Genomic DNA, 10,002 nt, shown 5'->3' on the forward strand with positions numbered 1-10,002 from the left:
TTGACCACCATGAAAGAACCCAGCAGGGTCATCACCCGTGAAACCGTCCCACCACTATATAAAGAAGATAAATCCTCGCGAAGACGATCCAGAACAAGTAGTGATACAGAAACTACAAGATGATAATCAAATATGTAAGTACCAGTCTTTTTCCACTTATTTACCATCGACGACTAACTTCCAATACTAACACAAACAAATTGATGGGTGTTAATAAATGTTTTTAAACTTACATGAAAAACATCTCTTATTTTCCGATTTTTAAAGTTTTTTTTAAGATATTTAAATTTAAATTACATCTTGAGCAACTACCTAACGGTTCATAATCTTATAATCATCGATAAAAATTTCATTGATGAAATCGAGTAGATTAAAGATAAAAGTACTGTTAGTTTTAGGAAAGATTTTGAAATAAATTGAATAAATATTTTATTTCAGATTTTATTCTTCACCTTAGCAGCAGCAACAATCGCTTTACCTTTAGATTCTTCGGGTCCTCAATCATCAGAAACAGAAAAAAATGATGTAATTACCAGCCCATCTATTGAAAATGAACCTGAAGATAATCCTACAATTTTAACTTCTGATGAAATTTCCAAAAACGACAATAATAAAGATTTATTACCTTCGGATGTAACTACCAATCCAAGTGATGAAGAAAAATCAGATTTAGATACTGCCAATACTTTTGGGTTTGGTTACGGAGGTTGGGGTGGATACAGACCGTATTTTGGTGGTTATAGGCCATATTATGGTTATGGTGGAGGTTGGAGAGGCTATGGCTACGGAGGATTTGGTGGCGGTTTTGGATTTTATGGAAGGTCGTATCATCCGTGGGGTTGGAGGCATAATTATTATTATTGAAACAAATATTAATTCGATTTCAAAAATAAATCACATTCAATTTTAAAAGACTTGGATATTAAATAAATGTTTTTCTTTTAAAACGGACCAAAATGTATTTGTTAATCAAATCGCTATTTACTTCTTAGAAATAAATTAATTAATATAAATATATATAATTTTCTTTTCAAACTCAACATTCAAACATTAATCCTTTAATTAAAATTGAGCATCTTTTGAGGATCTGCGAAGATTTCGGAAAACTGTAAAGATAAGAATGATTAATGATAATCAATTATGCTGTTGAAATTAAGAGAAAGCAAGTTTGGTATCAGTTTTTACTATTTTTCTTATGTCAATAAAAAAAGCTACTTGTATTTATTGATAAATACAATAACCCATACTGATAACATACGATAAGATAACTTTACCAAGTAGCAATAATTTTTTTTAATGAACTATAAACTATATCTTAAAGTATGTTTTAAACCATTTTAAAGTAACACCTAAAATCAAAACTTTTAACATGGAAAACGAAAGCGATGACATTAATAACGATTCTGTACACGAAAATGAAACTGAAATTGTAGATGGTCCACCCAGTTCTATAAAAGAAGAAGACAAAGAATCCATTGAGCAAACACAAGACATTGATGTAAACACAATCGTTCAAGGTAAGAGCAGGTTTGTATTCATTCATTCATTCAAATTCATTCAAACTGCATAAGCAAACTGGAAATAAATGTGGTTGCATAAAAAAATTCAATACATATGGAAATTCAAACATTTAAGAATCTCTGCTAGTTTATTCACCCTATTAACATAATTTTAGCCACAACGGAACCGCAAATTGAAATGTTCCATGAAGACGCAAAAAATTTCCTTATAAATTTTTTAATTGAAAAAGATTACAAGGATATTAAACTAGAATTAGAACCTGGAAGTAATTTGGGCGATAATTTCATGGGTTTTATTGGTAAATTAACAATAACAGCTGTAGATCAATCCGATCAAAATAAAACTTTTAATTGGATCGTTAAAACAGCACCAAGTATAGAACATTATCGGACTGCTTTAAACATTGAAAAATGTTATCGTCGCGAATCTTACATCTACAGCGAAGTATTTCGGATTTTCGATCAATTTCAACTTGAAAAACAAGTTTTAAACCCGTTTTGTGATCACCCCAAATTTGTTTTATCATATTTAGAGAATTGTCATGAAACAATTGTAATGGAAAATATCAAAAATGATGGTTATGTTATGCGTCCGAGACAAGAACCGTTAGATTTAAATCATGTAAAATTGGTGATGAAAGCTTATGGTAAATTACACGCGTTATCTTTTGCACTGAAAGATCAAAAACCGGATGTTTTTAAAAGATTTGTTGAAAATACCCCGGATATTGTACAACATTCCATTGTGAACGGGCTCGCTAAAGAAATGCAAAAATTGGGATTACAATTATCATTGGGTGTTTTAGATCCAGTAAAAGAAGCAAAAATTTTAAATGTTTATAAAAAATTTGTTGATAACTATTTAGATGTTGTTATTAAATTGTTGCAAGATACAAATGAGAGGGCAGTTATCGGACATGGAGATTGTTGGGTTAACAATATGTTATGGAAATATGAAGTAAGTTTAATTTTAAATTAAACGTAATAATTTTCATTTTTTTTTTAGTTATCAAATCAAAACATACCAACAAAAGTATGTTTATTAGATTGGCAATTATCCCGATATGGTTCCCTAGCTTGTGATTTATCTTACTTCTTTTTTACCGCTACAACAAAAGAATTCCGAGACCAACATTACGATAACATGATAAAACTTTATTATTATACTTTATGTGGTCAGTTAAATGAACTTGGAAGTGATCCACAAAAACTTTTATCTTTCGATGAATTGCAAGAGGAACTTGAGAAGTATTCTTTGGTTGGAATTAATATGGCAATACCGTTACTCGGGGTTATAACCAGAGATTCCGGTGATATTCCAGAATGGAGATCAGATGATGTTAATCCTGAAGAAGTACAACAACAGTGGGCTGTAGTTGGAAAAAATGCTGATGTTTATGCACAAAGAGTACGGGGAGTTATTATCGATGCATATGAAAAAGGATATTTTAAAATTTTGAATAAATTTATATAATTGTTTTAAGGTTTGTTTAAGATTATGTTAATTAATTTTGATAATAAAGCTATGTTTTGTATGATTTTTGTGTATTAAAGTAAATATGCGTAAGTTGGGTTGCCTAAAATTAAAGTAACATTTTGACAATGCATTTGCAATACTATTTATTACAACAATTTTGAAACATTGAAAATACACTGGAGTTAAAGTATCTTAATCATTTCTAATTAACTTAAGAAATAGATTTTTTGTAGATTTTATAGATATCTTAATATTAATTCGAAGTTTAGATAACTATTAATAGATGTCAGCACTAAATACGAGATCAAACTCAATATTTGCTTAATTTTATCTATTTTAAGCCCACTCAAAGCTTCTGTATGTTATTCGGGTGTGTACCGTTTTGTTAACATATCCGTGTCCAAATTTTTATATTTTATATTTATTATTAGGTAAGTTGAATTAAATTTAAATTCAAATGAGCTTTCATTTAAACATTTTATAATCAATCAAAATAAGTGGTGTTACATATAGCTAAGCAAAATACATACATAGCTTTTTTCTGTCACACCTGTCAAAGTCAATTTGGTACATACTGATACATACTGCTGGGTCTGACACCACTTCATTGATACATACAAAAGGAGGCAGGTTTAACCCTTTGTGTCCCAAGAAGTCAAACATTTTGAAATTTTGTGACAGAATCAGACAGAATTAAAACGCTATTAAAATACACTCAGTAAAGGCCTTTGGAATGAAATTTTAGCAAAATATGCAATCCCCCTATTTTCGCATAGTCTAAGTGTCAAAAAAGATGCTAATTCAAAAATTCCTGGAAACCGTGTTTATTGAAATTAAGAAATAAAACTTATTTTAAATTGAAGCTTGAAGCTTTCTGTTTAAATCGATGTATAACAATCGATGGGTTGAATTAAAAAAATATTGAGAAAAAGAGTATTGAGTTAAAACTAACATTTTCGTATAACCTAAGAGTATCAAAAAAGATGCTATTTTAAAAATTCCTGGAAGCTGTATTTATTGAAGTTAAGGAATGAAACTTATTTTAAATTAAAGCTCAAAGTTTTCTCTTTAAAATGATGTACAATAATTGTTGGGTTGGATTGGAAAAATATAGAGAAAAAGAAAGTTGAAATAAAACTTACATTTTCGTATAACCTAAGAGTATCAAAAAAGATGCTATTTTAAAAATTCCTGGAAGCTGTATTTATTGAAGTTAAGGAATGAAACTTATTTTAAATTAAAGCTCAGAGTTTTCTCTTTAAAATGATGTATAATAATTGTTGGGTTGAATTGGAAAAATATTAAGAAAAAAAATGTTAAAATAAAACTTACATTTTCGTATAACCTAAAAATGTCAAAAAAGATGCTAATTTAAAAATTCCTGGAAGCCGTATTTATTGAAATTAAGGAATGAGACTTATTCTAAATTAAAGCTCTAATCTTTCTCTTTAAAATGATATATAATAATTGTTGGGTTGGATTGGAAAAATATTGAGAAAAAAAATGTTGAAATAAAACTTACATTTTCGTATAACCTAAAAGTGTCAAAAAAAATCCTAATTTAAAAATTCCTGGAAGCCTTGTTTATTGAAATTAAGAAATGAAACGTATTTTAAATTGAAGCTTAAAGCCTTCTGTTTAAATCGGTGTATAATAATCGTTGGGTTGAATTAGAAAAATATTGAGAAAAAGAGTATTGACTTAAAACTAACATTTTTGTATAACCTAAAAGTGTCAAAAAAGATGTTAATTTAAAAATTCCTGGAAGCCATATTTATTGAAACTAAGGAATGAGGCTTAATCTAAATTAAAGCTCAAAGCTTTCTCTTTAAAATGATGTATAATAATTGTTGGGTTGAATTGGAAAAATATTAAGAAAAAAAATGTTGAAACAACACTTACATTTAAAAGAGTCAAAAAAGATGCTAATTTAAAAATTCTTAGAAACCATGTTTATTGAAATTAAGGAATGAGACTTATTTTAAATTTAAGCTCAATGTTTTCTTTTTAAAATGATCTGTAATAATCACACTTAATAACCATTTATCAAAGAAATACCTTCTTGAACAACAAAATTCAACAGCACCACTTTTCACTAAACTTCTAACCTCACATCTGGATGAATAAGTTTAAAGTGTACCTAAAAATCCTACAGTGCGGATTGCGACGTTTTTTATACAGATTATTTCTTGTATAGTAGAAAGTACAGACAGTTCTAAATGCGCCGAATAGATAACTACAGTTTAAAATGAGTGTTTAAAATTACCCGTACTTTAAAGTACCGTCGGGACACAAAGGGTTAAGGAGGCGAGAGGGGTCGCTCCCCTCAGCCCGACAGCAATAATAACAATAAATAGTACGAAGTACAAATTACTGTAAAAATGAGCTACAAAATAAAGAAAATAAACAATTAGATATCAAATTTCAATTATTTAAGTCTATTTAAATATTTAAAGTTCAAACGTCAATTTTGACAAGTCGATTCAAACCAACTGTTACCAACTTCACAACAAATTTTACAGGTATTATAGAAAAAAGCAGCCTGTAATATTAAATAATTAAATTTTTATTTTCTTTTACATTTTTTTAATAATTTTGTTAATAAATGTTGATTTCAGCTTGAATTAAACAATAACTTAATATATTTTATTAATACATATAACATATTATAAATATTTACACACCCTTTAAACATCTTAACTTATAGCAATAAAAAAAAAATAAGACCGTTTATAAAAATGATTGACCCAAGCATGTTAACACTTTCGGACAATGTGAAAACACACATCATCACCTTCTTAGAAAAAAAAGGGTACACAAACATAACAATGGATGTTGAATCAGGAAGTAATATCGGAGACAATTTCATGGGTTTCATCGGAAAACTTACAATAACAACTCTTGATGATAAAGAACAACCAAAAGTATTTAATTGGGTTGTAAAAACATGCCCAAATCTTGATTTGCCCGACGCCGGAATCAATATAAGCGTTAGTTATTTACGAGAATCTTACATTTACACTGACGTTTTACCAACTTTTCGTCAATTTCAAGCTGAAAAAGGCGTTATACACCCTTTTCGTGAATATCCCGAATTCGTTTTATCATATTTGGAGGGTACCCATAAAAGTATTGTAATGGAAAATATAAAATTAAAAGGATATGTATTGAAAAATCGCCAAGAACCTTTAGATTTGAATCATGTTAAATTGGCGATGAAAACTTATGCTAAATTACATGCTGTTTCTTTTGCTTTGAGAGATCAAAAGCCGGATGTTTTCAAAAAGCTGGCTGAAAACACTGTCGATATCGTAAAAGATGTTATCAGTAATGAAGGTATACGTCAAATACAAGCGATTGGATATCAATTGCCTTTTAGCGCTTTGGATCCTAAAACGGACGGGAACGCTTTGGCTGCGTACAAAAAATTTGTTGATAATTATGTGGATGTGATCGTCGAGCTTTTTGAAAGTACAAACGATAAGGCTGTTATCTCACATGGGGACTGTTGGATTAATAATCTTTTATGGCAATATGAAGTAAATTAAAAAAATAACTTACAAACGTTCCCTTAAAATAAATTATTTTTTAGATACCAGATTCGAAAATTCCAACAAACGTATGTGTCTTGGACTGGCAACAATCTCGTTGTGGTTCCCTAGCAATTGATTTATTATATTTCTTATTTAGCGGCACCACAAAAGAATTCAGAGACGAACACTTTGATAACATGATAAAACTTTATTATTACACGTTGTGTGGCCAGATAAACGAGATGGGTAGTGATCCGGAAAAGCTTTTGTCATTCGATGATTTGCAAGATCAACTAAAAAAATATTCTTTAGTTGGAATGTTTATGGCGATACCTTTACTGCTTATTATCACTCGCAATTATACAATCGAAAAACCCGAAGTTAATATGGAAGAGGTGAAAGATATGAGTGTTTTTGTTGATACGCAGAAGCAATGGCTTATGGCCGGTGTAAATATGGAAGCTTATACTAGTAGGGTGAGGGGTGTAATTGTTGATGCTTATGAAAAAGGGTATTTTAAACAAATTTTGTAATAACACCGTTTTGGTATTTTATGTTATGATTTTATACAGTACAAATTTATTTTTTTAATAACAAATGTATTCTTGTAATATTGTTGTACCTATTTGTTGATGTATACTTTTATGGTTGATGTAATACATAATGTATGAATAAATTAATATATTTAAAACATTTCTATTATTGCCACTAAGCCGTATAAGGTCATATTTAGAAGCAGGGATGATTGGATGATGGGCGAGCCTCAACTTAAAAGAAGAGCCCATACCGATGCTTCAAAGAGAGTTGGATCCGATTAAATTGCTCCTCAGTTTGGACATAACCATTTTTCAAGCAGAAGTTCTTGCTATAAACTTCTGCTTCGTTTTGAACGTAGAAAAGGGACAAAAAGATGTATTGATAAACATTTTCACGGATAGTCAGGCCACCCTAAAAGCAATAATATTTGGAGGGCAGCAGTAATAATAATTATTGCCACTTGTCAGAAAAAGCAAAAACTGATTTCTATGTCGAATTTGTCCATATCCGATACTGGGTGGACCTCATCAACGATTGAATCTACCAGATAGCTCATATTTGCCAACTTTAGATACCAAAAATGTATTAAAATCATTTACTGTAAATTCTATAAAACTACAATTAATTTTTAGCATCAAGTTGTAAAAAAAACATGATCCATTTCTACAAGTTATCAAATATTTCTAATAACTTTTTAATTATGGAAGAATAGAAAAATAGATAAAAAAACTTCATCAGTACAATTTCACTGCAATTATCCCCTCTTTTAAATTCATTTGAACACAACATGTATTTATTCACTTGTAAGATATCGATCAATTCAAAAGAGAAGTGATCATCAAACGTTATTAATGGAAGTTCAAATGATAAATAGTGTAAAAACGGCTTTAGATGTACTAATTGCTAAAGAGAAAATAAAAACTCCTGTAAAATTAGATGTAAATAAAGGTTCCGATGTAGGAGACGGATTTATATCGAAAAATTACGTAGTTTCAATTAAAGGTAATGATGATAAAACATTAAGTTTATTCGTAAAATATTTGCCAGAAGAAATCAGTGGAGTCTTTAAAACCATTTTTGTAAAAGCTTTTCAAACTGAACGTAGATTTTACGAAGAAATATATCCAGAGTTTACTAAATTTCAATTAAACAAAAAAATTAATGATCCATTTAATAATATTCCTGAGTATTATAAAACGAAGGTTAATAACGGTGACGCACCTTTAATTATTATGGAAAATTTAAAATGTTTAAATTACGTTTTAAGAGATGTCAAAACTCCTATTGATGATTCTCATTTGAGAATATCAATAAAAGCTTATGCTAGATACCATGCAATTTCTTATGCCCTAAAAGATCAAGACTTTGAAACTTTTAAACGTCTTTCCGAAGATTTAGGAGACTTTTTTAGTGACAGTTTTGAAACTGTTGGGTTACAAACAATGTTAATAAGCTCTGTTAATCAATTCATTGATAGTTTGGATCCCGTTTTGGATAAAATCATATTGGGACGTTGCAACAATCTTTTAGACCGTTTAAGTGGTGTTATTAAAAATAACCGAGAAAAAGTTGATGAATATGCTGTAATTTCCCAAGGAGATTGTCGATCAAACAATTTAATGTTCCTTTATAACGTAAGTAACAAAAATTAAATGTTATTGTTTATTAATTTTTTTTTATTTTAGGATCAAAATCAGCCAATCGATGTTAAATTAATTGATTGGCAATGTATAAGATATAATTCACCGCTGTTGGATTTTAGTTACTTTTTTTATACATTATCCACAAAAGAAACTTTGGATAAGATTCAAACTTACTTAAATTTTTATTACGAATCCCTATGCGAAAGGATTATTGAGTTAGGAAGTGATCCAAAAAAGTTATTTCCTCGTGAAGTTTTTATAGATCATTGGAGAAAATTCGCACCTTTCGGCCTTGCCTTATCATTTTGTGTGATTAAATTGCAGTTGTTTGAAAAGGATGAAGTCCCTGACTTTTTTGAGAAGCAAGAGTTTGATACCGATTCGTTAACTCATGTTAATAAAAATCACAAGGATTATATTGATAGAGTTAAAGTTATTATGCAACATTTTATTGATAATAATTTAATATAAATTTAAAATAAATGTATAAAAATGTGTGATTGACGTAAATATATGAATTAAATTTTGTAACGAAATTACAATGTAAATTTTGTATAGATTTTTAATGTTTTAAATAAAAAGGTGATATTAATTATTTTAGTATTATAATTTTATTAATCTCGTATACATCTGATGATGATTTATTTACCGAAATCGGTTTTATAAGTTAAAAGGGGATTAATTGTTACTCAGATTGTTAGTTGAAAAATAAAAAAATATTTTATACAAAAGTTGTTTGACTCATCACTTTTTATTACGTAAAATTATTTTCACTTATACAGGATGTTCCATTTAGGCGTAGCAAAGAGTACATAAATTTGTTTAAATGGAACACCCTGTATATTTGATCATATTATGAATACAACTAAATTTGTTTATACATCTGTATATGTTACTATTTCACAGCGTTCATAGTTCCTGAGATATTCAACTGTTCTTCCAAAATGTGCCCATTATAGGATCTTTTTAAAAACGATGTAAAATCGACATTTTTTCCTTGAAACTACGTCAGACAATAGTCAAAGCCAGTAGGTAGATGATAGTATTCAAAGATATTACATACTCTATACAGGAGGTTTATACAGCTTAGTTATTTTTGATGTTTTTCAAATGGCTTTTTCTTAAGTTTTTTAAATGGAACACGCTGTATATTGCGTGCTAGTTAAATTGCTCATCACCAGGGCACGGAACTTTTGTAACAAAACGATACGATTTCCCCCCCCCCCCCTCGTTCTCAGTGGCGTCCGCTGAGAAAATCTTGATTAAAAGAACAGCATACTATTCAGAGGGAA

The 10,002-nt window shown here is 29.2% G+C and overlaps 3 protein-coding genes across 3 annotated transcripts; all 3 read left to right on the top strand.

Moving 5' to 3' along the window:
* Positions 1-28: 28 nt before the first annotated feature.
* On the top strand, positions 29-1,013 carry LOC111429194 (uncharacterized). Its single transcript, XM_023065042.2, has 2 exons — positions 29-134; positions 439-1,013. The coding sequence occupies exons 1-2, from the start codon at positions 120-122 to the stop codon at positions 862-864; spliced, it is 441 nt and encodes a 146-aa protein (XP_022920810.2). The 5' UTR covers positions 29-119; the 3' UTR covers positions 865-1,013.
* Positions 1,014-1,065: 52 nt separating this feature from the next.
* LOC111429193 (uncharacterized) lies at positions 1,066-7,221 on the top strand. The gene is made up of 6 exons (XM_023065041.2): positions 1,066-1,517; positions 1,676-2,478; positions 2,527-2,988; positions 3,271-3,428; positions 5,705-6,536; positions 6,590-7,221. The coding sequence occupies exons 1-6, from the start codon at positions 1,370-1,372 to the stop codon at positions 7,061-7,063; spliced, it is 2,877 nt and encodes a 958-aa protein (XP_022920809.2). The 5' UTR covers positions 1,066-1,369; the 3' UTR covers positions 7,064-7,221.
* A 93-nt stretch (positions 7,222-7,314) lies between these two features.
* Positions 7,315-9,926, top strand: LOC111429212 (uncharacterized). The gene is made up of 2 exons (XM_023065062.2): positions 7,315-8,701; positions 8,753-9,926. Exons 1-2 carry the CDS (start codon positions 7,919-7,921, stop codon positions 9,179-9,181), a joined length of 1,212 nt encoding a protein of 403 aa, XP_022920830.2. The 5' UTR covers positions 7,315-7,918; the 3' UTR covers positions 9,182-9,926.
* Positions 9,927-10,002: the final 76 nt, after the last annotated feature.

Source organism: Onthophagus taurus, chromosome 7 (genome assembly GCF_036711975.1).
Source record: "Onthophagus taurus isolate NC chromosome 7, IU_Otau_3.0, whole genome shotgun sequence".
In the NCBI taxonomy this organism is placed as follows: domain Eukaryota; kingdom Metazoa; phylum Arthropoda; class Insecta; order Coleoptera; family Scarabaeidae; genus Onthophagus; species Onthophagus taurus.

Excerpts from the sequence above, each read along its gene's own strand:
- LOC111429212 (XM_023065062.2), top strand. The coding sequence starts at position 7,919 with ATGGAAGTTCAAATGATAAATAGTGTAAAAACGGCTTTAGATGTACTA. Across the intron at positions 8,702-8,752 it reads ATTTAATGTTCCTTTATAAC|GATCAAAATCAGCCAATCGA; the intron begins GTAAGTAACAAA and ends TTTTTATTTTAG.
- LOC111429193 (XM_023065041.2), top strand. The coding sequence starts at position 1,370 with ATGGAAAACGAAAGCGATGACATTAATAACGATTCTGTACACGAAAAT. Across the intron at positions 2,479-2,526 it reads ATATGTTATGGAAATATGAA|TTATCAAATCAAAACATACC; the intron begins GTAAGTTTAATT and ends TTTTTTTTTTAG. Across the intron at positions 3,429-5,704 it reads TATTTTATATTTATTATTAG|CAATAAAAAAAAAATAAGAC; the intron begins GTAAGTTGAATT and ends CTTAACTTATAG.